Source organism: Engraulis encrasicolus, chromosome 12, assembly GCF_034702125.1.
Source record: "Engraulis encrasicolus isolate BLACKSEA-1 chromosome 12, IST_EnEncr_1.0, whole genome shotgun sequence".
NCBI lineage: Eukaryota > Metazoa > Chordata > Actinopteri > Clupeiformes > Engraulidae > Engraulis > Engraulis encrasicolus.
In genome coordinates this window covers 7,694,623-7,720,578 of record NC_085868.1, presented here as the reverse complement: position 1 = coordinate 7,720,578, position 25,956 = coordinate 7,694,623, and the positions used below count along the sequence as shown (strand labels likewise).

At 42.7% G+C, this 25,956-nt stretch overlaps 1 protein-coding gene across 4 annotated transcripts; it reads right to left on the bottom strand.

Moving 5' to 3' along the window:
- Window positions 1-3,365: 3,365 nt before the first annotated feature.
- On the bottom strand, window positions 3,366-24,949 carry idh3b (isocitrate dehydrogenase (NAD(+)) 3 non-catalytic subunit beta). Of its 4 annotated transcripts, none has more exons than XM_063211559.1 (12): window positions 24,872-24,949; window positions 24,006-24,179; window positions 23,496-23,543; window positions 16,931-17,051; window positions 16,039-16,099; window positions 14,655-14,787; window positions 13,728-13,861; window positions 13,112-13,214; window positions 12,732-12,878; window positions 10,935-11,029; window positions 10,035-10,095; window positions 3,366-3,966 (listed from the first exon to the last, which is right to left on the bottom strand). In XM_063211559.1, exons 1-12 carry the CDS (start codon window positions 24,914-24,916, stop codon window positions 3,889-3,891), a joined length of 1,200 nt encoding a protein of 399 aa, XP_063067629.1. In that variant the 5' UTR covers window positions 24,917-24,949; the 3' UTR covers window positions 3,366-3,888. The 4 variants fall into 4 exon arrangements, with proteins under 4 accessions (XP_063067629.1, XP_063067631.1, XP_063067628.1 ...); XM_063211558.1 differs by lacking the exon at window positions 3,366-3,966 and adding an exon at window positions 6,151-8,808; XM_063211561.1 differs by lacking the exon at window positions 23,496-23,543.
- Window positions 24,950-25,956: the final 1,007 nt, after the last annotated feature.

Sequence of the window (25,956 nt, the reverse complement as noted above, 5' to 3'; positions counted from 1 at the left end):
TGCGCTTGGAATGGGAAGCAGCGCGTTCCCGGGACAGGCCCCGCCCCCCTGGACAGGGTTCCGCGCGACATCTGGCGGTGGAGCGGGAAGCGCACGAGAGGGGAAAAGGGGAGCTACAGACAGAGGCGCACGGGCGTCACACCCTTCACATATGTCCATCGCCATCTCGCGGCCAGTAGGCCTCTCAACTGACAGCGATGGATGGATAATGACACAAGGCAGCATTCACATCACATTGCTTGCCGCAAAGTAGCCTACACAGCTCACTGTTCCATAGCCTACTTGGAATGCACAGATTAAGATAGACTTATGTGACAATGATGACCAATAACTTTTTAAAAACTAACTTGTCAACAATGAGCATAGCTTTAGCTAGTCAATTCATTCCACATGGCAGCACATCATTGCCTGTCTGTCCTCCTCAGCAACTTTGACAATGACCTGTGTGTCCCCGTCACACTCCATGTGCTGGTGTGTCACCCTGGCAGCATTCCCAATGTAATGCCACCGTTAAAATGAACCCATTCTTCAAGGCAAACTCAGCATGTCACTGCTGTAATTGCATTTAAATGCAATGGACGCGCAGCCTCGAATGTCACACCAACATTGCACACACAACGGGGTAGGTTTGGTGGGACTGGGACAAATAAATATGGCATATTGTCTGGGTATCCCGTTTTGCATAATGAACATCCTAAAAGTGGTATGGTCATGTCCCCACCATCCACATCTAGAACTACGCCAAAGTGTGACACACTGACTACATTTCCCTGGGTGAGGCTGTGGAGTGGACAGACTCCTGGTTAACTCATTTGAACCCATAGTCCTACTATACATCTCAGACAAACGTTTGACCTCTTGTGTCCTCCATATCTTGTGTGTGCTTTGGACTGGACTGAAATGCCCTTTATGCTTACGTTACCAATCCAGGACTGTTTTTTAGAGCAAGGGAGCACATCTTTACTAGTCATGCCGCGCCCTCCTACTGACGCAACACCTTTGGCGTTGCAACTAGTCAGGTCAAGAGCAATGCAAGTACTTTCTGAGTTCACGAAAATACGGGAACTCCTTTCACTTTGTTGGGAAGCAAACAACCATAAGCAAACCAAGGGAGGCGGGTCAACCATGCCGTTTGGGAAATGTTAATTGCTATGCTCTTGGTCAGACCAAGTCTCGAAGAGATTTGAACGTCGATGATAATCAGGCTACATCTTTACTGTGCCTGCTGACAACTACTCTTCCACTGTCTTCCGTAACCAAACCTCTAACCAAAGTGACTTAACAAGTATATTTTGTACCCTTGCCGTAGCCAGACAAACCAGACTACAGTAGCCTATAACATGAAATGGCTATGTCATGCGATAGGCTAAGTCATCGTGCGGAGCTCATCCCAATGACTCGCAACACAGACACTACAGTGTTGTAATTTGAGGATAGAGCCAGGCCAGACTCATGGCCCAGCTACGATTATGCCCTACAGAATGGTCTGAGTCTGGACCAACCAGGCAAGCAAAAAATCACATTCTGTCAGTAGGGTTGGGTATAGACTACCACAGTGTTTCTCAACAGGGGTGCCGGGGCACCCTGGGGTGCCGCGGGCCCCCCTCAGGGGTGCCGCGGAAATGTGGCAGATAAATAAATTATGTAATATAATACATATTTGTCTAAACTGATAGAAGTTAATGCTAGTCAGTGGAATCTTTCATCTGCCATTTAAGCACAATAAAGTAAATATAGTTCGCCCCAGTCAGCTCCAACTTCGAACGTAGGTCGTGTGACGTCTCCAAATGTGTTACTTTCCTAAGCTTGTGTGGTATCGGATGCGATGCCATGTTACGGCTTGTTGGTTTGGGGTGCCTTGAAATTTTTCATGAATTGAAAGGGTGCCTTGCCTAAAAAAAGGTTGAGAAACACTGGACTACTAGACAAACCTCATCTGACAGTGAAGTGGAAGACTTGTATGGAAGAATTGTCAACACAGATGAGGCACACTGGTAGCTAGAGGTGGGATCTATCTCAGATGTGTTTACATCAAAATCCATCCATAACTTTTTGAGTAATCCTGCTGACAGACGAACAAACCAATGTGACCGAAAACATAACCTCCTTGGCGGAGGTAACAATACAGTGGGCAACTGTGGTGTAATGGTTAAGCAGATGGGTGTTAGATCACAGGGTTGCAGGTTCAATCAGGCCCTTACCAATCCCTTCCTCCCTCCATGGCTGAAGTGGCCTTGAGCAGGATCATATTAAGCCAATGTGGTGCCCCTGGGCACTATACCTCATTGGTGCCCCCTTTATGAACAATAATTAAGTGTGTGTCTTGTGGGGTACCCCCTCAATGGTCTGTGGCTCTGATTGTACACAGGGCCCATAATTTGGTGTTGCCCCTGGTTAAATGCCATACGACATGCCATGTACAATATGTAGGAGGCCGCACGAGGTATGCACTTTAATTATGCACTTTAAGTATGCACTTAATCCATCTCTATGATGGCACCTTATGTCTGTATGTTTTGTGGCGTTGGTTTGTGGTGTTGTGTGTTATGAGGAAGCTGTATAGTATGTATGTCCAAGACATTAAGACAAATTCCCTTCAGGAAGAATATTGAGGCCATTTTGACAGCCCTGAGGATTCCTAGATGACTCACAATTCTGTGGCTAGGTGGTTAGTTCCGCATAGCAGGTGTACCACACCCAGGTATTAAGCAACTCTAAGTGCCTTTCATCAGTCATCCTAGTGAGTTGGAAGGAGTTGAAAGAAAGATGCATCTCACGGATGCACTCAGACAGAATCGTCATTGATGTAACCTGAGGTCACTGGGTGTTTCATTGCGGGTCTTTCAACATCATTATACTTAGCTGACACCTTGATCCAAAGCGACTTACAGGGTATTGGTTCCAGTCTCTGGAGCAATATGGGGTTAGGTGCCTTGCTCAAGGTCATTTCAGCCGTGGATAGAGGTATACGGAGAGGTGAGGGTGGCATTCAAACCAGCAACCCTGGGATATTCAGACTTATAAGTTTCACTTGACCTCAGAAATCATTTTGGAACCATTATTTCTACTACTTTGGTGTTTCTTCAACTTTGAGTTTCAAACGGGTTTTAATGGTCCGTTACAAAACTCTTTGGAAATATAATGTAGCTCATAGCCTTCATTATCAATGGACATGGACAGTCTTGAAAACAAACAGAAATGCTTATACGCAAGTATTGTAGATGCTTTTATCCAAAGCAAATTTAATTTTTTATTTGTATTCGTTTTTTGTTTTTTTTAAGCTGGACATAAAGAACAACGCAACTAAATGGCTACTCCTCATTTCTTAAGAATAGAATAAAATGAAACTAGTAATGTCAATATGCCACGTTTCACACAGTGTAACTTTATTTTCACACAAACGCATATATGTAACATCAACTCTAAAATGCAAAATAAATAGCTTAATAAATATACACTCTCATGCCATATCTCTTTTTTTCTTATTTCCCCCCAGATTCACTGTAACAGTAACGTAGTTTCCCTTTCCGATTTCAATTAGTTTAGCAGAGAAGATAGCAGTATGGAATGTGAGTGACATTGGTCAAACCCTCTTTCCATCTGGGTGGGCATTTTAAGATATTATATTACGATTATTATTGTAATGGTCGATCTTTGTGCTCTTGGTACAGTGGGGCGTCTGGAAAGGAGCCCTGGATTGGAGTGTTTGATGTGCGTGTTTGGTATGTATGTATGTCTGTGAATTCGTGTGTGGATGTCTGTGTCTGTCTGTGTTGGGGTAGGCATGTTTGTATGGCGCGCGCACGTGTGTGTGTGTGTGTGTGTGTGTGTGTGTGTGTGTGTGTGTGTGTGTGTGTGTGTGTGTGTGTGTAGTCAGTTGGAGTCAGCTCAGACGGCGAGGTTGGCGATGACGGCTCTGGTGAACTCGTCGCTGGTGGCGTAGCCTCCCAGGTCACCTGTGCGTACCTGCCCCAGGGGAGAACAGCTAATTACACACCTGACATCAGCACATCATTCATGCATGTGCGCGCGCACAACCACACACACACACACACACACACACACACACACACACACACGGCTGCATCTACAGGAGTGTACAGTGCCCTCCATAATTATTGGCACCCCTGGTTGAGATGTGTTAAAAGCCTTAAAATAAATTCAGTGTTTATTGCAGAAGAATACTGTCACACTGAAAATTGTAGGAAAATGTAGCCTTCAACTCAAATGAATTGTAAGAAAATAAAAAAAATCCCTGACTGAAAAATAATTATTTTTCATTAAATCACCTGTTCCACAATTATTGGCACCCTTAACAATTCCCAGGAAATAAATATAATTGAAGCATTTCTGTCATTTCTACAGTAGTTTACAAAGTTTACCAGAGTATGTAGGAACATTTAATTAGTAATTCATCACTTCCTGTTTCCCTGGGGTATAAATATGACGTGACACCGAGGACATTTCTCTTATCCACTCTTAAACATGGGAAAGACAAAGGAACACAGCATACAAGTGAGGCAGATGTGCGTCAACCTTCACAGGTCAGGCAGAGGCTACAAGAAGATTGCCACTCAACTGCAGCTGCCCATATCCACTGTGAGATGAATAATTATGAAGTTCAAAACACTGGAACAGTGGTAAACAAGCCTAGACGAGGACCCAAGTTTCTTTTGCCACCACGCACAGTGAGGAGGATGGTAAGAGAAATCAAAAGATCTCCAAAGCTCACTGTTACAGAATTACAACAAATGGTAGCATCCTGGGGTCACAAAGTCTCCAAATCAACCATCAGGCGCTGTCTACACACCAACAAGCTGTTTGGAAGGCATGCACGGAGAAAACCTTTCCTCACTCACAATCATAAAAGCAAATGTCTGGAGTTCGCCAAGCGGTATTGGGGCCTCAACTGGGACCGTGTGCTTTGGTCAGATGAGACCAAGATTGAGCTTTTTGGCAACAAACACTCTAAGTGGGTCTGGCGTGCCACGAAAGATGCGCATGCTGAAAAGCACCTCATACCCACTGTGAAGTATGGGGGTGGGTCAGTGATGCTGTGGGGCTGTTTCGCTTCCAAAGGCCCTGGGAACCTTGTTAGAGTGCATGGCATCATGAATGCTTTGAAATACCAGGACATTTTAAATCAAAATCTGTTGCCCTCTGCCCAAAAGCTGAAGATGGGTCGTCACTGGGTCTTTCAGCAAGACAATGACCCTAAACATATGGCCAAATCTACACAGAAATGGTTCACCAGACACAAAATCAAGCTCCTCCCATGGCCATCTCAGTCCCCAGACCTCAACCCCATTGAGAACCTGTGGGGTGAACTGAAGAGGAGAGTACAGAGGAGAGGACCCAGGTCTCTGCATGATTTAGAGAGATTCTGCAAAGAGGAATGGCTAAAGATCCCTCTTTCTGTCTTTTCCCATCTTGTGAAACATTATAGGAGAAGATTAGGTGCTGTTTTGTTGGCAAAAGGGGGTTGTACAAAATATTAACACCAGGGGTGCTAATAATTGTGAAACACATTATTTGATGTCAAATAATTATTTCTTTATGTGGGATTTTTTCCCTACTGAATAAATGCACTTGTATTGAAGGTTGGATTTTTCTCTTTTTTTCCATTAAGGTCCCATATTATTTAGAAAAAAATAATAATAATTGGAAGCTAAAAAACACATCTCAACCAGGGGTGCCAATAATTATGGAGGGCACTGTATATACACACACACACTGTCTGCATGGCAGCCTCTGTCATTACCATTCATACAGGTATTTACACACACACACTTAGCACTCTATTCATAGTCCCACACGCACACATGGTGGTGACCGTACCCTGTGCAAGCAAACACACATGCACACACGCACACAGAGCCTCTACTGCAATACTACTATAATGCATGGCCATCATCACGTCAAAGTAAGATTAGATATGTTAGCTGGACATCAATCTGCAAATGTTAACCTTTATGTGGTGAATGCAACACATGTGAACGATTTCTTTTTTGTTTTTAAATTAGTCACTAGATATTTATTGAATGCACGCACACACACACACACACACCTTCAAACGATTTCCAAAAAAATGCTGCTTTTGCACTGACAGTGTTTGAATAAGACAAATCACAGAAAGACACACAACACACAATCGTTACCGATAATTTAATATTTATTCCACCGTTCAATAGCACAATGCATCATGATCCGCAATAGATACACAATAGCCATCTGTATGCATACACTGGAGATGAGAGAGATTCATGATTAATATCGTCTCTCGTAACTGATTTCTCAAGTACCCTACTGAAGACCAATGGACCCCAGCTTAAATACAACTTAAGACACTACAACAATAACATAATGTGTGCGTTTTAAGACTGAAGCATTTCTGAATGAAACCCAACAAAAGGAAAGAATGTAAATGCGAATATGCGTTTCAGACTAATGTAAGAACAATACTTGTGAATGACACTTAAGACACTACAAAACTAAAAAGAATGTAGATGTGTGATTTAAGACTTAGACATTTCTTTAAGCACAACTGTTTATGCATCAGCTAGCAGCACTGTTGGATAGATAAAGAGCTGTTCTCTTAACATTATGACACAGCAGGAAATGTTAAATGACAAACCGTTTCACATGTGTTTACAAATTGGCTAACTGGACCACATTGTTGCCCAAACAGAAGCAACGAGTGAGTGGATTCTACTTGTCGACTAGCTGAGAGTAATACGCTAGGCAGGTTTCTATGGCAACTGCTAATAATGGAGTTCCTTGTTGCTGTGACCAATGGCTGCCCAGCCTTGGATCAATAATGGCTGCTAAATAACAGGCCAGAGGTCAAAGTTAGAAGGTGAGTGCTACAGTAAGTTATGTTGGATAACACTCCATGAGTTCCAATCAGAGGTAGTGTAGCGGACAAGATCAAAATAAAAGACTAGTGACTAGTTGAAGCCAGGGGGAAGAGAAGGAAGAGAGGAGGAAGAGGAGTTGACGACAAGATCAGGGAAGAGAAAGAAGAGGAGACATTGAGCAGAGCAGCACTAGAAAGGGTGGCAGAAAGGACTGCAAAAAGTGCAGAGGAGAGAAGGACAAGAGATGGGTGAGAGAGACTTCGCGAGGAGTGCTGGGAAGTGTGTTAACCTGAGTGTAGGTAGAACAAAAGACTACGAGAAGCGGAGCATACACCACACACACACACACTCACAGGCATACAGTATCATGCACAGTCTGTCACACACACGCGTACACACACAGCAACATACACAGTCTCTCCTGGGAATGCTGTGTCACAGCGGATGGTCTGGGTCAGGAAGAGACAGGCAGCAGATAGCATCTGGTAGAGTGGCAGTGGAATCTGCTGACAGTGCTCCGGGCTAAACTGCACCGCGCTCACACATATGCACACACCTGCACATGCATGCGCGAATGCACACACACACACAGCAAGTCTGACTGCCTCTCTGGACTGCCAATGCAGAGCCTGCACTGCCCACACACACACACACACACACACACACACACACACACACACACACACACACACACACACACACACACACACACACACACACACACACACACACACACACACACACACACACACACACACACACACACACACGCAAAGAAAAAGACGCAAGGAGTGAAGCGCAGAAGAGCACACACTTTGTGGAGGACAGACGAGACGGGAGTATCAAAGCCTGGAACAAAAGCAGTATGCAGATAAGCAGAGAGAGAGAGAGAGAGAGAGCGAGAGCGAGAGAGAGAGAGAGAGAGAGAGAGAGAGAGAGAGAGAGAGAGAGAGAGAGAGAGGAAATGCAAACGCGATGCAGGGAGCAGGCTTTATCACAGGGCCTGATCAGAGAACCGGATCTAGACTGTGGAACAATCAGGGCTTTAAATAGAACACCATTATGGAAATCCGCTAAGCGATGGTTCTCTTTGGGCTGAGCCACATGAGTAGATCAGGTTCCACAAGGAACCACTTGACATTATACTTAAAATAGCAACCATTGTCTAGACCACCAAAGAAGTCTTGCAGTCTCCACTCGAGACATAGAGAGAGAGAGAGAGAGTCCATTTATGGTTCTTCTGTGAGGAAAGGCCAGAGAAATCTTTAGGAGCGAGTTGAGGACACGAACTGGGATGGGCGTGTGACCGTGATTAATTTGTGTCCTTTCACAGCCCCTGTCAGTGCTGATATGAAGTGCCCGATATTGCAGCCTCACGGGGCTGAAGCTGCGCCTAGGTGTCACAGAGCCCCCCAGTGGTAGATCCATGGCATGACATGCGTGTGGTTCGAGTCTAGAGTAGGGTTGGGTGGATTGAGTTAGTGTAGGGGTAGGGTATGGTAGAGTGGGATAGGGTGGGCTGGGGTCATGTACCTGGATTAGGTGGGCATGGTTAGGTGGGTTGATGGGACCGGGGTGTCAGTGGTTCTTCAGTTAATATGATGTAACAAACATGATACTGTTGGTCCAAGGGTGGGGTAGGTTGGAGTAGGGTGAAGTGATTAGGCGAGCTGGGATGAGTCGGGAGATGAACATTAAGGGTTTCTGTAAACGTGGTCTGATGCGGATGGTCCGAGATTGGACTGGGTTTAGGGTAGGGAGGGGCAAGGGTCGGTTAGGTGTGCTGAGGGTCAAGGGGGTGTGCGAATGAAGGGATTGGGGACTGAGTTCTGGGGAGGGTTGTGTGGGTGCCAGTGGTTCTTCAGTAAGTGGGCCGATGGCGCAGGTTGGAAACGACAGCACGCACATAATCAGTGGTAGTGGCGTAACCGCCCAAGTCTCGCGTCTTCACCTGAAGCACACACACACGCAGAAATACACACACACAGGTGACGAGGTTTTAATACGCAATGAGGATTTTTTTCCCGGGAGTCTAAAGCCAGGCTGTAACTATTCTATGACTCCTCTGACTACGCTGTCTACCACTCGTATGGCAAAGTCAGCAATCAGCCTCTACAGCTGACAACTCAACCTAGTCCTGTTCCCTCAGAAGCCACACACGCATACACACGCACACGCACACACACTGATGCGCACATCAGAGCCCTGGCTAAAAGCAAAATGTGTGCGAGAAAGTGTGAGCTTGTGAGCGAGGCTACAGAGGCCCTGTGGCTAAAATGCATGCAGAATCGAAGCGTGACACTGCCGCAATGTCACCCCAGTGCCCCAGTGACTCAACACACAAACATTCTATAAAAAAATCCATTTCCATGGTGACAGATGGTTACGGAGGTGCATACAGGCTCTTATTAGTGTAAATGACACAGAGATGTTAGTGTCCCGTTGGGTTTTTACTACAAGGCAGTGCGGTTAGAAGCAGACAAACACATATTTGAAGCGGCACTAAGCAACTTTTGGTTTGAGGCTCCCTCCTCAGGGCCGAATTGGATGTTCACCGATATAGCACAATCTCTGGACTTGGGAAGAGGGTTGTTTGACTTTGAAAACGCTTAGTGCCGTTTTAAATAAATATAGGCTACATGCATATACAGTAGGGCTCTTGGACACACACATACACACACAGTCATACACCCGACCACACACAGTTCACACAACACTTCAGCATAACCAGACATTCAGAAGGAACAGAATGAATACAGACATTTTACAGGCATTTTTTAGAAGCCAGATATTTTGTTTGAATGTTCAATTTTATCTTTCCATTATTTACTATTCTTGCATTATGTATTGCTATTATTTGCCTGTGCTCCCATCAAGCAAATTGAATGCTCTAGATGAGTACAGTACTTCTACAGACTTATTTGATTGTGAACATGTCAAAAGATGCCTATTACAGGCATTATATAAGGTAAATAATATTTACATGACTAGTTAATGATATTTGTATGCTTCGTTAATTATCTTAATTTGTGTCTGTACTGTACTACTATAGTTTATAATAATCATACTATTCCTGTTCCTTTAACGTGTAAAAACTTGTTAGAAAATGTGTTTGCCTATTCTGCTGTGTCTAAGGTGAAAAGCTGAGAGGATGTGGAAAGAGGAAAGTGTCCTCACCTTGCCCTGCTTGATGACCCGTTTGACAGCCTCCGACACCATGTTGGAGTGGTACTTCAGACTGGCAGAGAAGGAAAGAACACACAGGTAAACAACGGGTTCTTTCCATGATCACGTTACTAGCACACATTGCAGCAACTAGACATAGTGAAAAATAAACACACTTTGCCTCTTGGCTTCTTTATTCAAAATCTATGTCATTCTTAGAGGCTTAGGGATCTAGAAGTGTGTTCATCATGTGGGAATAGTGTGTAAGTCAGTGAGTTGTGTTCACAGTTATGCAAAATGCGTGTTGGTACAATGGATTGGTTTTTTGTTACGTTTTGTAAAGCATGCGTTATAAATTGCAAACAGAGTGCAAAGCAGTTTTGTGCTTTCAGCTTGGACAATTTGATTACAGGTCTGTGCATTTGTGTGAAGAGTTGCGCCAAAGCAGCCAAAGTTACAGAAAATTCACTTTAGCGTACAGGAAAGAACTGTAATACGAATAACGTTTAAATGGTTCAAGACTATTGTTCTTCACTTTGACTGGAGAAGCAGACAGTTCCACTGTCTTAAAGACTATGGGGCCTTTCCATTATCCTCACTCCTCTCCTCCATTGTGCTTGTGGCCTCCTGATGACGTCGCAAGAAGTCATTGACGACAGAAGTTTATAATTCAATATCTCGCAAAAGCGCAATTCAAAATGGTATTTACTCATTTGTAATCTGGATGTTGAATGAGGGAAAAGTCCCCCAAAAGTTGTTGTGGCTAGGCAGACACCACATTATGCATTCATCCGTGATTAAGACTTTCTAGCATGACAGGGATGATAACATTATTAAATTGGGGCCTTGTCCATTTATCTCAATTTGCTGAGAAGCAGAGGTAGTAAAGCAGAGTGAGAGTGAGGACTTTACTTGAGGTGGCGCAGCATGTTGGCAGAGCTGAGCAGCATGGCAGTGGGGTTGGCGATGTTCCTGCCCACGGCCTGGGCAAATGGGTGGCGGGCCCCCTATAAACAACACATGAGAGAGAGAGAGAACCTCAGACACAGGAGTCCACACAAGGTTGCTATTCAGGCCATGTCATTATTCCACATTTACTTACACACACCCACTAATGTAGCATTCATAAAAGAACCACTTTTTGTAGTTAACATTTTCATAAAACAGTAGTATGTTATACTGCAAGATTGCGAAACTTCAAATTGTGATGGTGAATCGACACATGGGGCAGTGATGTAACAAAGTAACTATTAATGATTCATGTATTGCACTTATTTGCCAGATACAAGACAACACACATGAGAGCGAGACTTTTACAACCACGAGAGACTTTTTAAAGCCAACCAACACATGGATGATGCTGATCATTCATTACATAGATATAAAACAAAACCTACACGCCTACAAAAGAATCATATGCAAAACATTATGATGAATGACATGACGTGTAGCTATCAATGAGTAAAACCATCACAGTGCAGCAGTGACTAATTTATCAATTACACATATTGACCAGTACTGTACAGCATGGCGTGGTGACGTCATACCACAGTTACGTCACACAGTTCCATTATGAGTTTTATTTGATGGCAGGCCTTTGAGGCCTATCGGAACCGTTTTGGCTAATCCAGCATGAAATGTCACAGCAACAGCCACTGCAGACAGTCTGACTCACTGGCTTCTAATGGCCACCAGTATGAGGGGAAATGATTAATACCAGATACATTACACAACACTAAACGGATGTGTGGTGGAAAACAAGACATTAAGTGAACAGGAGAGGGGGGAACAAGGGAGACAAGAGGAGATGAAAAGAGAGAGAAGGAAACAAGAGAAGCGGAGAGGGGGAGAGAGCATGAAAGACGACAAAGAAAAGAAAGAAAGGATGAGAAAAATGATGAATCAAGGAAAGAACAGCCACTGACTGTTAACGATAAAGAAAGAGAGAGGAGGACAGAGATAGAGAGATAAGAGGGGTTGGAGCAAATAACAAATAAAAATGTGAAATGATCAATACCAATAAAGAAAATGAGAGGAGCGTAGAGTGGACTGAAAACGGCATATTTGGCACAGTAAGAAATGGGAAATGAAGATAGAAAGAAAGAAAGAAAGAAAGAAAGAAAGAAAGAAAGAAAGAAAGAAAGAAAGAAAGAAAAAAAGAGGGACGCAGAGAGAAGACTGTAGTGGTGACTGACTGTTTTGAAGACAGCATACTTTCTGGGAAATGAACAGAAAGAAAGAAAGAAAAAAGAAAGAAAGAATGTGAGAGAAAGAAGAAAAAGAAAGAAAGAGAAAGAGGAGTGTTGTTTGAACAGGCTGTTTCAAAGACGGTGTATTCGGCACAGTAAGAAATAGGAAATGATCAGAAATAAGAAAGAAAGAAAGAAAGAAAGAAAGAAAGAAAGAAAGAAAGAAAGAAAGAAAGAAAGAAAAGAAAGAGAGTGAGAGAGAACAAGTAGTATTGTTTGAACTGTCCATCTCGAAGACGGCATACTTGGCACAGCAAGAAATGGGAAATGAACAGAAAGAAAGAAAGAAAGAAAGAAAGAAAGAAAGAAAGAAAGAAAGAAAGAAAGAAAGAAAGAAAGAAAGAGATATATAAAGAGGAGTGTAGTGGTGACTGTTTCGGAGTCTGTGTACTCTGCCCTGTAGATAGAAAAAAAGAACATTGAAAGAAAGGAAAGGAGGTGTGTAATGATGGCGACTGACCGTTTCGAAGACGGCGTACTCGGCACTGTAGCTCTCCCCGGGCACCACCCCCGCACCTCCCACCAGGCCAGCTGCCAGGTTGTCAATGATGTTGCCATAGAGATTGGGCATCACCAGCACGTCAAACTGGTACGGGTTCTGCACCAGCTGGGGATTAAGATATTCACAGACGAGAGGAGCGTGAATTAAACACAATTTGGACTCTGGATCATAACAGACACATAAACACAGATACAGACACACAGAGACGGGGATACAAACAGACACACCCACACAGAAACAGATATAGACAGATATACCCACATACAAAAACACACAAACAGACACACAGACAACACAGACTGCACGAGCACACACGCAACCAAACATGCAAGTCTCACCTGCATGCAGCAATTGTCGATGATGATGTTCTCATACTTGATTTTTGGGTACAGCTCAGCAACCTCGGCACAGCTCTGCAGGAACAGCCCATCAGCCAGTTTCCTACAAGGCCAGAAAATATTCAACTCAGACAATCATTTTTGTTGACACGATTGGCTGTGGGCTACGTATGCCAAATGACACATTCATATTGCCCAATAAACAGCCATGACCAATCGTAAACCACACCTTTCCTACGATAAATTGCATAGGTAGCCTCCAGCCTCTTCACTTCCGAGATTGTCTGGTGTTACCCAGGCAACCGCAGTATCCACAAGGCGGTTAGTTTCAGGGTTTGAGTTTGGCTGTCTCATCTGCCTCATCTCATTTCATCAGACCAGGGGTGCGTTTCTCAAAAGGGTAGTTGTTAGCCAGTTAGCAACTTGGGTAGTTGTCAATGGGAAATTGCACTGCAAACAACAAAGTGGCTAACCTAAATAGCAACTACAGTTTCAAGAAATGCACCCCAGGAGTCCCGTCTATCCTTCTGAAAGTCTTCTGCCCATGATCCATACTATGTACTACAACTACACCATGAGGTAACAATAATAAAGCACGATCCCTGGGTGCACTCACATGATGTTGGCCTTGTGCACGGCGGTGACCTTGTTGCGGCCATTTTTGGTGGCGTAGTCGAAAGCAAACTTGGCGATGCGGCGAGACTTGTCACGGGTGATGATCTTCAAGCACTCGACCACACCGTTCACACTCTAAGGAGAGAGAGAAACATTACATTATTAGAGCATTACATTACATTCAGGCATCCCACTCTGATGGACGGACAACATTTCAAAACTTTGTCATGACCTAAGGTGTCAGTTGTCTTTGACGTTACAGCACTGTGAATGGGTAGAATTTTGCGGATAAATATAAAATGTGTTGTGTTTGTGTGCGTGTCTGTGTGTGTTTTGGTAAAGGTGTGTGCCATAACCTCGGACTTCAGAGAACTTTACTCCTCCCAGATCTGTTTTGTAGATTATAGTCTGTTTCAGGTTATCGTGTGTGTGTGTGTGTGTGTGTGTGTGTGTGTGTGTGTGTGTGTGTGTGTGTGTGTGTGTGTGTGTGTGTGTGTGTGTGTGTGTGTGTGTGTCTGTCTGTCTGTGTGTGTGTGTGTGTGTGTGTGTGTGTGTGTGTGTGTCTGTCTGTCTGTGTGTGTGCATGTGTGTGCGTGCCTGCGTGTGTGTTTATGTTGGAGTAAGACAGAGACATTACCTCATTTAGTCTTGGTTTGTGTACAGATGATAACCTAGGCCAGCTGCCAGCTGCCAGCTGACAGTGTGTGTGTGTGTGTGCGTGTGTGTGTGTGTGTGTGTGTGTGCGTGTGTGTGTGTGTTGTCTCAACCTGTTACCTATACTCTGTTTAGAGATGATTATGACAAGAGAGAGAGAGAGAGAGAGAGAGAGAGAGAGAGAGAGAGAGAGAGAGAGAGAGAGAGAGTGAGTGAGTGAAAGAAACAGAAAAAGAGAGAAAGAATGAAAGAGAGAGAGGGGGTTGTATGTTACCTCATGCTCTAGAGAGCTGTACTCCCCCTCTGTCTGCTCGCGGATGACCACCATGTCCAGGTTGTTATGGCGTGTGCTGTAGCCAGGCAGGCTCTTCACATGCACCACGTTGGCAAACAGGTCCAGCTTCCTCCTGCAGACACACACAGACACACACACACACACACACAATATTAACTTGAGGCAAGTTCAGGAGGGATGTAGCCCAAGAACATGGTTGAGTGATAAACCTAGCTAAGTTAAAGGGTAACTTCTGCCAATTTCAACATGCAGTTGTAATGCTCACACTACCCTGGACTTGTCAGTACCTGAGTTTTTTTTTCAGCCTTTGCCAAGATCCTGGTCATTGTAATGAGGGCATGTGTATGTTTATATTTCAAAAAAACATCTTGATTTATTCCCAATAACATCCAAAAGGTTACGTAACATCAGCAGACAACTAACAAACAGCAATACCTTTTTGGGATAATATTTGGAGTAGGCCTGTGTTAAGAAAATTTTGAATGTAAAGAAAATCTGCCCCCATTCGAATAGCTCAGATCTCGGAAAGGGCTGACTCGAAAAATGCAACATCACCGGGTACTGACAAGTCAAGGGTAGCGTGATCAATACAAAAGCATATTGAAATTGGCAGAAGCTATCCTTAAACTTAATCTGTCAATAGGTATCATTTAGTTAAGAAAATTAGGACTTCAGGCTCTTCTATTAGGTTATTTACCACTACCTGAAGCTAGCCTTACCCTGGTTTACTACTGAGCAAGGGGAGTATTCCAAGAATGTGGTTAAGTGATGAAGGAGGCCAAATTAACCTGGAGGAAGTGATGAACCTGCTAATAGACAGCCCAGACCTCAGGCTCTTCTATTAGAGCAGGGTTTCCCAAACTGGGGTGCGTGCACCCCTGGGGGTGCGCAGCCTGCCATAAGGGGGTGCACGAGCTGAATAGAGCAATGGTGGATATGTGAGGTTTTCTCCAGCATTAATGAACATTAAGTAGTTTTTAATTGTATGGTGAATTGTATGCTGAAGGGTCCATGTGAATTGTACAGTAGTTTAACTCCTAGACTATTGTAAAAAGAGGATTCCCAAAAACTATTGTGCAAAATGTGCAGTGAATCCATACTTTCATGGACATCAGCACACCAAAATATTGGCTTAGGGGGTGCGCGAACCACATTGAAATGTACAAGGGGGTGCACAGGGGGAAAAGTTTGGGAAGCACTGTATTAGAGGATTTACCACCACCTCCAGTCCAACTTAACCTGGTACACCGCTGAACCAGGTTCTAGGAATAATCCCCAGGTACAGTATATGGTAAATGAAACAGTAGAAGAGGACTGAGGGTTTGTTTTGATTGAAGAATGGAATCTCCTGGGTGTACAGTACCTTAGCCTCATCTCGTAGGATGCCAGCTCTCCTTTGAACTCCATAGGAGTGTGAATCTTTCCTGAGGACACAAACATACCATAGACCAGCCGGTTTATAACAAGGGGCTTGAATGAACAAATTCAACATCAAACAACATGATCCATGGTGATCAATCTTGACGTGTTGCTAGTTCCCTATAAACTGATGGTCAAGTCACCCAAATCACTTTAATTACTTCCGTCGCCGTGTCGCTCATGTCGCATCTGGTCTATAGAGCTCTTCAGCGTTGACGTCAACTTGTATGCGGCGTTTGGACTACCGGTTCCATGGCGATTTTTTACATTGCAAAACGCCATAGAGATTCAGGTTTGGCAAAAATATAAGTTGCACGGCAACAACGAACATTAGCGTGTCCCCGCATCCCTTTCTCATTAGTGGAACGGATCGTATCATCATGTTGGTGTATTCACATGTTAAATCATGACGATTATAATTCAATATTGCTAACCCCTTTCTGATCATTAAAACTTCCGAACTACATACTTTCCTTTGGTTGCCATGGGTACAACCTTCCGCACGTACATGCCGTTAGATACTGGCGCCGTTTCTGTAGTCGCCAAAAGCTTCCGGGTTTAGCATATGGACGCAACATCGTATTTATGTCGAAGTTTGACACAAAATGATCAACCATGTCATACCTACAGCCTATTTTTAACACCCTCGACAGTTTGCGGGGGTTCGCTAAGCGCGTGCTTGCACTCGGAGCTTATTTGAAATTTACCCCTATTCATTCCCAATGGAGGCCGGAAGCCGATAGGAACCAGGACGTCCTTAAATGCTAACATGAAAGACTACAATCTACTACATGCTTCCGCTTCCGCTGAAGAACTCTATTGGTGCCATTACTCACCTTTGATGGCCACCCTGTTGGTCTTCATGGAGGTGAGTAGGTCGTCCAGTTGCTCGGCACTGGCCATGTTCTGCACCTCGCTCAGGTGGAACTCCTCAAACTCCACCGGGACATCCCCCGCCTACAGGACATACGGAGAGAGGGACAACCCCACACACAACACAACACAGCACAACACAAGGTTACCATAGAGGAAGACGCAACATGGAGAGGTCAGATACAAAACCCACTAAGTGCCTTTTCAGAAATGTTTAGAAATGCATTTTTTTTCACTAACAATAATAGCTTTATACAGTATAGGCCAAAAGTTTGGATACACTCTGTCTCCTTCAAAGGCTTCTCTTTATTTGCCTGGCTATTTACAGTACATTGTAGATTCTGGCGGAGGGCATCAAAGCTGCACATGTAGAATTGTGAGCTTAACAAAAAATATCAATGCCAGCAGTTGTTCAACTGCGATGTCAGCTGTTTATCCACTTGACATCAACACGGCACAACTGATGTTCCCACCTGTTTCAACAAGCTTATTTTTTAGTTTATTTTCATGTAAAAACACCCAGTCAGTCAAGTCAATCTTAATTGGACACAAATGTCACCCACTCATTAAAATGGTTTTAAACCTTGTTTTAGGCATTATAATATAATATAATTGTATTAGGCATTACAATATAATGCATTATCTTTATTTTCGTGGATAGTTGCAGTTCATTGTACATTTTAATGGAGGGTATCAAAGCTGTTCATCAACACATGAAGAATTATGTGCTTAACAAAAAAATATTAAACAACAGCAATGTCAGCTGTCAAAGACAGCAACGTCAACACGTCACAACTAATCACCCCACACGTTTCAATAAGCTTATTTTTTGTGTATTTTTATGTTAAAAAAAAGACAGTCCGTCAAGTCAATCTTAATTGATACAAGCAATACAAGCAAGATTTTCTTGATCCGATAATTAATCACTTGGTCTAGCATAGCTGGTTATCACAGCAGTGGTATAACAGTGGTATAAGCGTGGTATAAAAACAAGTAAAAGTAGAAGTTAAAAGCCCTGCTACAGATTCCCTCACAGGTTTGACCTCTCCAAGTAACTGACTAGTGAAAGTAAATAGACCAATTGACTGAATATCAGATCAAGAAAATGTCTGTAAAATGCTTGCACTGGCAAGTGATTAAAAACTAGGTTTAAAATGTCTCAAAATTCTAGTTCTACAATTCTAGTTATTGGAGGACTTTTGCGTTCAATTAAGATTGACTTGATTGACAGGGTGTTTTTACCTGAAAATAGACAAAAATAAGGTCATTGAAACGTATGGGGCAATCAGTTGAGCTGTGTTTACGTCAGGTAGATAGATAGCTGACATTGCTGTTGGAGAACAGGTAGTATTGATATTTTTTGATAAACACATAATTCTACATGTGTTTATGCATAATTTTGATGCCCTCCGTAAAAATCCACAATGTACTGTAAATAGCCATGAAAATAAAGAGAATGCATTAAAAGAGAATGTGTGCCCAAACTTTTGGCTTATACTGTATACTGAAAGAATCTGAATAGTGCCCCCAATGACACATAACATTTCAATGTCCATGTATTGTTTGATACGTGTTTGAATAACACTTTTAGACTGTGAGATGCCAAATAAAAGTTCCCTTTGTCTATGGCATCAGGATGTACTGAACTTCCCTTCCCCCAAACTGCTGATTTGAAATTGCCTATCCATTGCTATTGACTAAGACTATCACTGTATGTGACATCATCCAATGTGACCTCATTTCCTGTGGAGGTTTTTTTAAGTTCAGCCACTGGCATTGTTCTGCCCTTCTTGCTTCTTCTGTGTATGTACCTGTACCTGTTAACACCTTCTTGGAGATAGGGGGTGGGGAGGCCTGTGGACAGGCCTTTGGGGCCTAATGGCCTCCTCTCCCCCTCTCTCAAGCAAATAAACCTTGCATTTCTGAATTCCAACTATTGCACTGGATCTGGTCTTAAATATTAATTAGTAGTAAAACCTAGATACTATCAGATGGAGGTTCGGACCGTGACAAAGAATTTGGATTTTATTGGATTTAATTTGGAGTCCAGAGCTTGTGGTAAGACCATCTTCATACCTTTGGTTGACAGAAACATTTATCCTAGGTGAGTCTATTTAAGTGGTTGTTTGCTGTTGTCATGTGATTAAGGTCCTGAAGCTGGTTTCCCAACGCCATGATCTTGACGAAGATTTTTGGGTCGCTCCTTATTACTTGTAATATTGTAGATGACGGGGTCAGAGTTCTGGTTCATTGAAAATTGATCTTTATAGATATTACATAAATTTTAATTTTCTTTAAGGTGTGTGACTATTAGGAATAGCTTAATAGATCCACGGACTCGACCTAGTAGGGGTGAGGTGGAAAGGTAGAGTTTCTGTCTTGTCCGTCTTAAAATCTGTCTTTTCTTCATCTCTACCTGTTCTTACGACACGGCACCTTTGACGAAAGCTGTAGGCAAATTCCCTGACAAAGAGCTTTACTCTTGGATCATGAGAATTGGCCCTACGTAAAATATCCTGGCGCCAGGAACTGTTGGGAGACTAGTTTGATGACTGAATTCATCTGGCAATAGCAAAAGAAACTGTACAGCTTTGGCATAGCTTATTTGAGTACTTGTCAACTGAAGGTGTGTAGGTCTATATGAAGCTCCTAAATTCAGAATTCAGTGCCGTAGTGAAATCAGATGCATGTGTCTTGTCTTTGTCTGTGTTTGCCATGGCTGTCTCTTTGTCTTTCTTTGTTATTTCAACTAACCCCCATCCCCATGTCCTGATCTACAGAAATTTGATCAATGTGTCTATCAGTGGCAACTGCTCAGAGTCAATAAAAAAATAGCTGGCCAATATAGGAATAGTGGCAGGGGTGCCTATTTACTAAATACCCATTTTGATTGATTTTGAACAGCCAATGTCTCAGATATTCCACACGGTCTTGAACTTTTCCCTCCATTTTGTCTCTTTGTTTGGGCCCCTTTATTGTGTGTGTGTGTGTGTGTGTGTGTGTGTGTGTGTGTGTGTGTGTGTGTGTGTGTGTGTTGTGTGTATTGTGTAGTGTGTGTGTATGTGTGTGTGTGTGTGTGTGTGTGTGTGCTGGCCAGTGTGTTTGTATGTGTAACTGTTGAAACCCCCCACACTTCCCCAACCTTAACGACCCTGTGACCCCCTCCCCGATAGGTGTGAGTGTACTGTATGTCTTCTTAAAAGTTAAAGAAAGCTAAAATCAGAGTGCTGACCTTAAGACAAAGAAACTTAAAAGAAACAAGGATATTCCCAACCACAAATTGAATTTGGATAGATGTATGAATTTCTGTCATGACATTTTATTTTTTACCCTTTTCTTTGTTTGATTTGGTCATGATTTCATTTCACCCTGTTCACCCATTTGTTGTTTTGGTTTGACAAGAATGTGAGTTGATACAGTTTTGCTTTATTTACAGTTTCCTGATTTTAAGTGGGTCCTCTTTGATCATATATTCAAGATGGTTGTTTTTCCCATTAATCGTTTTGTGTCTTCTGAAGCAGGCCTGGTGTTATGGAAATGAGCTGGCCCACAGCAGTTGTGAGAAGAAAAGCATGGTGGCCTGTTGAGAAACCAAAACTTGCTAAGTTTAACATCTTGTCTATATACTCAAATGAGTGATTTGTTTGATTTGCCCAGATTTTTTTTTTTTTGTTTAGATTGGATGATAATTTTGGTAAATACACTTTCATGATAGGCCTACAATGAGAAGTGTTGTTTTATTTTGTGTCAGTCTGCCATAGATATTTTTTTAAGCCACCAAACCTTAACTCTAGTATACAGTCATGCCCCACCTTCGAGACCATCCTCCCATGATTTTTTTTTTCAAGTTTTAATCCAAGATACTGCTTTGCAGTTGCAAGTTTTTCCTGTTCTTTGTTTCAGAAACGTGTGCATTGGCCAAAGGAAGCAAAAAGACTCCCCAATGAGTGTGAACCGTGTGTCTCCAAGTGCGAAAGACGGCTGGCGTTGACTATGCAAGTGATGCGTTTTGAACAATCTAAACTTACTTTCTGTATTGGCTTGAGGGTTATCTACTGATGGGAATTCCAGTGGTGTGTTGAACTTCTGAGAGGAAAGCAGAAGTTGTGTACCAAGCAATACTATAGTAAGGTTTGCGGTGTTCATGTATGGCGGCATTACCCAGCCAAACATCTGGAGAGGACAAGATGGCCCTTTGTTTGAGACACATTGGGTGAATAAGCGTGGCACATCTCTGCGGTCATTGTTTTTTCACTTGGCATTTTTTATTTTTATTTTTGTTTATTTGTTTTCCTCAGATTTCTCCAATCTGCTACAGCTGGAATGCTCCACAGATTGCAAAGGGGGAGAGGATCCGTGAGTTGTTTACTTTCAGTGGAGGATGGGTGGTCGATTGTACCTATGAGTTAACGTTTGTGAGGCCTGTTGCCTGTCCTTCTTTGCCTGTGCTTGTTGCAGACTGTGTGAAGATAAGTTTACTAACTATGAGTTTGATATGAAGAATTCGCACAAAAGCAAAGTTATGAGTTAAGATTGAAATTTAAGAGTTTATACGAGGCAAATGTTTTGAATGGACTAGTTTATTTTCTTGTTTTGATTTCAAGGTGTCAAAAGGGGGAGCACCCCTTGCCCATGCTGAGAGATCCCCTTTTCACACCTTTAGTGGCAGACTGACCTGTTGATTTTCTTTTGTTTATTTCAAGGCATCCATTTGAAATTGGAATTTGTGATTTGATTATGTGTCTTTGAATTCATGAAAAGGGGGAGAGAATCCCTATACTGACACATTTTGCTATTTCGTTTCATTTTGTTTGTTCATCCATTTTATTTTGATTCTTCCATGTCCTATGAGATCTTCCTGGGTGACACAGATGCTTGTTGTGAACATTGATGTGTGCAGAATAAGATACTTGAGTGTATGATGCTATCTCTCTTCCCGGTAACGTTCCATTGCCTGCTCCACTGCATTGGCCTCTAAAGCCACATGACATGAAGAAGATGGAGCCAGATGATGAAGAAGAAGAGTACTACAGTTTTTCTTTTTTACACTCGTCTGCACACACAACGCGTTTCACATTGCTTTACATGAAGAACTGAATGACATGCGTCACATGAGTCAACTCGTTTGCAATCCTGTCATGACAAAATTCTTACAGTCCATTTCAATTGTCTTCATATCATGCTGCTTATGATAACTTTTTGATGGAACCAATCTCCAGAGTGCTATTTCTCTATATATTTCCAGAGTGCTATGTGGATTACTGTTTTGATATGTTTGTGAAGTATTTTAACTTCAAAAGGGGGACTGAAAGAATCTGAATAGTGCCCCCAATGACACATAACATTTCAATGTCCATGTATTGTTTGATACGTGTTTGAATAACACTTTTAGACTGTGAGATGCCAAATAAAAGTTCCCTTTGTCTATGGCATCAGGATGTACTGAACTTCCCTTCCCCCAAACTGCTGATTTGAAATTGCCTATCCATTGCTATTGACTAAGACTATCACTGTATGTGACATCATCCAATGTGACCTCATTTCCTGTGGAGGGGTTTTTAAGTTCAGCCACTGGCATTGTTCTGCCCTTCTTGCTACTTCTTTGTCTGTACCTGTACCGTTAACACCTCATTGGAGAGAGGGGGTGGGGAGGCCTGTGGACAGGCCTTTGGGGCCTAATGGCCTCCTCTCCCCCTCTCTCAAGTTAATAAACCTTGCATTTCTGAATTCCAACTATTGCTCTGGATCTGGTCTTAAATATTAATTATTAGCAAACCTAGATACTATCAATACTATACTATATTTATTGGCCTATAATATGGATTTATCAAGTGGAACAATTCAAGCCAAATCAGCACACGGATTCACTATGCAGAAATGCAGATCATCAGAAACGCATTTAGGGGTTTTGCATCTGAGCTATTGCATCTGGAGAAGAAGAAGAAGAAGAAGAAGAAGAAGAAGAAGAAGAAGAAGAAGAAGAAGAAGAAGAAGAAGAAGAAGAAGAAGAAGAAGAAGAAGAAGAAGAAGAAGAAGAAGAAGAAGAAGGCAGTGAAGGAGGAGGAGGAGGAGGAGGAGAACACCCTCCAATTGAACATGGTCAAACTAGAACCGTGCATACACCAGAGATGACCAAAACAAACAATTTGCCGAGGTCGATGATGAAGCTTGGCCATTTGGCTTTATGGGCGCAACACGTGACATACTTGCCTTATTAAAATCACAGAACAAGCTCTGACTTGTCAACCTGGGACATATGGTGATATAGCATTCCAATTGATTTTTAGCCCAACCACGTTAGCACTCATCACTGACTTTTAACTCCTGAAATTTGCTTTGTTCACTTTGCCCCTGGTAAATTTGCGTTCGTCATTAAGTTCGCCAAACCCTCCGTAGAAAAATGACTTCTGTCACACTGGTTGCTTTGATCGTTTCTGGTACTCACACAATTACAACAACAAAGACCATTGAAGTCAAAGTAATAGAACATCATAGAACAAAAGGTAATCATATGGCCATGTTCTACACCTCACGTAGGTGGCCGAACTCCTCAAACTCCACAGGAACTTTGGCAGCCTGGAACAACCACCACAGAACACAATGCCAAGGTCAAGGTCATCAATCATCATATGATATCAGTGGATTAAAAGCACCAAATTGTGGATTACCATAGTGAAACATAGGGGCAAAAGTTGCATGAATATCACCAGCCTACAGTAGGCCGGTATAGGAACAACATCCACAGAACATGTCTTGTGAAGAGGACATAAGTGGGAAGAAAGCACCAAATGGAGGATCATTAAAGAACCACAGAAGAAGAAGAAGGAGTGGAGACTAGGAGGGAATGGCGACAGAGAATTTCGACAGATACTGAAAAAAGGGAAGACCATTAAAAGAACAACAGAAAATTGTAAGTGGTGGGGGAGAAGGAGTAAAAGAATACAGTCAAAAGCAGTCGGTAGTGAAATGCGAGAGTGAAAAGGCATGGAAAATGAAATGGCGGCGCAGACTGACAAAAGCAACTTTTCTGTGTACTACCTTGAAGACCTCCTTGACGGCTGTCATGAGCTCAGGTCCGACGCCATCTCCTGGTACCATGGTAACCTTGAAGGTGCTGTCAGCACGCGCTGGTGGAGCCTCGGGGACATTTCGGGCTGCCGTGAGGCTGAGGGCCCTCGCGCAGGTTGGCTGCCACAGGGGCGCACCAGCACCCTTCGGGAAAAAAAACAAAAAAACAAACAAACTAAACAACTGCATTCTTTACCTGACATATTCTCACGTTATATTCAAGACAGAATAGTACAGTGGTCGGCTGTGGTATACCCAAACATAGGCTTTCTGTAACATCCTTGTGGACGACAATGTAAGTAACCTCATTTGGACATGACACAACAGGCAGTGAAAACAAAACTTGTCATGACATTGCCATACTATTTGAAACAGGGCGTACAGAATAGAATTAAGATATGACATTGCCACCTATAAAACTGCCAACTAGCATGGCAGTTCTAAACTGGCATGTGCTAGTAACTAGCGAGTAACAGATACTTTGTAACCATCCTGACACGAGAAGATACATATCGTTTGTTTTCCTAGGCTGAGAAACGGAAACGTTACTTCATCTTCAGATTAGTTCAGTTGTTATCTTGACAACTGACGACGGAACTTTGTAACCTGCCAAAAAAAGACAGTCTACCTGTCAATTGCCAAAACCTAACCAGCTATAGCTAGCTCCGAACGTTAACTTAGCCAAGAACATCCTGTTAGTGCTACATGTTCGACAACAGCTTACACAAATGCCGATCTTGTATTTTAACTGGACATATTTTGTAGACGCCTTTAGGTAATGGTAAAATGTCAGAACATCAGCAATTGAAGGAAACAGACAGCTTTGTTACTCTCACCTTGACCAATGTTACAAGATTCTTTCCCAAGGCAGCAGCCATCATGGATACAATGCGGTTTCTAAGCACGAGGCAAAGTACGCATGCGCCAAAGTGACAGCAGGAAGTGGTACCATATATGGTAATGGGTGGAGGGGGCATACCAAAGAAAATGAGAATTTCTGGGCATACTCATGAACGGCCATCCGGGTACTTTGCTCTTAAATTTGCGTTACGCCCCTTTATGGGTGAAAACAAACCGAATGTCTCATTGACTTACATGCTACATCGGCTAACCTAAATGAACAGATTCCATGCTTCAGCCACGGCTGTTTGGCTATATGATTTTAACAGCCGGCAACACAACACGTTTTCGGCATGTTGCGCGTGAACAACGCTTGTCTACAGGTCCGTATCTTTCGTTTATTGAACCCCAACATTACCAATTGACTTGTATGGGTTGTTTTCCCCCATAAATGGGCGTAACGCACATGGAAAACGTCACGCCGTTCATGAGTATATGGATACATCAATGGGAGGGGGTACTGATAATATAAAGGCACATTTTAGGCCTACTTGTTCCTAATATTTCCTAACAACATTTTGTTCTTTATTGACCCTGAGAAATAAAAAGCTACCAGTAAACACTTTGTCAAGCATTCATGAACCGATACATAGCCTAATTAACTCATATTTCTTCATTTAGCCTAAAACTGTGAAACACTAGTCAAGTCAGGTCAAGTTTGTCAATTTCTTTACATGCACTGGTCATACAAAGAATTTGAAATTACATTTCTTGCTTTCCCATACAGACATAGACTAATCTAGGTAAGGACATAGACAGTATAGACATAGACAGTACTTATACATGGACTTAAGACAGTATGGACATAGACAGTGCTCATACAGACATTTAAAGTGCAAGACTGGACAACAGAAGACTTGTAGAGGACATACATTAAGAGGTATTGTTGTGCTTTTGTGCTTTTCCTAAAAAAGTCCTTTATAGCGTTCTGACATGGTAATAGTAGCATTTTGAAGAAAAATAAATATTAAAAAGGTCTGTCAAGTACACCAGCAGCAGTGTGTGTGTGTGTGTGTGTGTG

Bases quoted from the DNA above. Each gene is read 5' to 3' on its own strand.
- idh3b (XM_063211558.1), bottom strand. From the start codon at position 24,916: ATGATGGCTGCTGCCTTGGGAAAGAATCTTGTAACATTGGTCAAG. The intron at 13,215-13,727 runs GTGAGTGCACCC...CTGGCCTTGTAG, and splicing joins GTGCACAAGGCCAACATCAT to GAAACTGGCTGATGGGCTGT. The intron at 8,809-10,034 runs GTGAGGACACTT...TGTGTGCTTCAG, and splicing joins GGGTCATCAAGCAGGGCAAG to GTGAAGACGCGAGACTTGGG.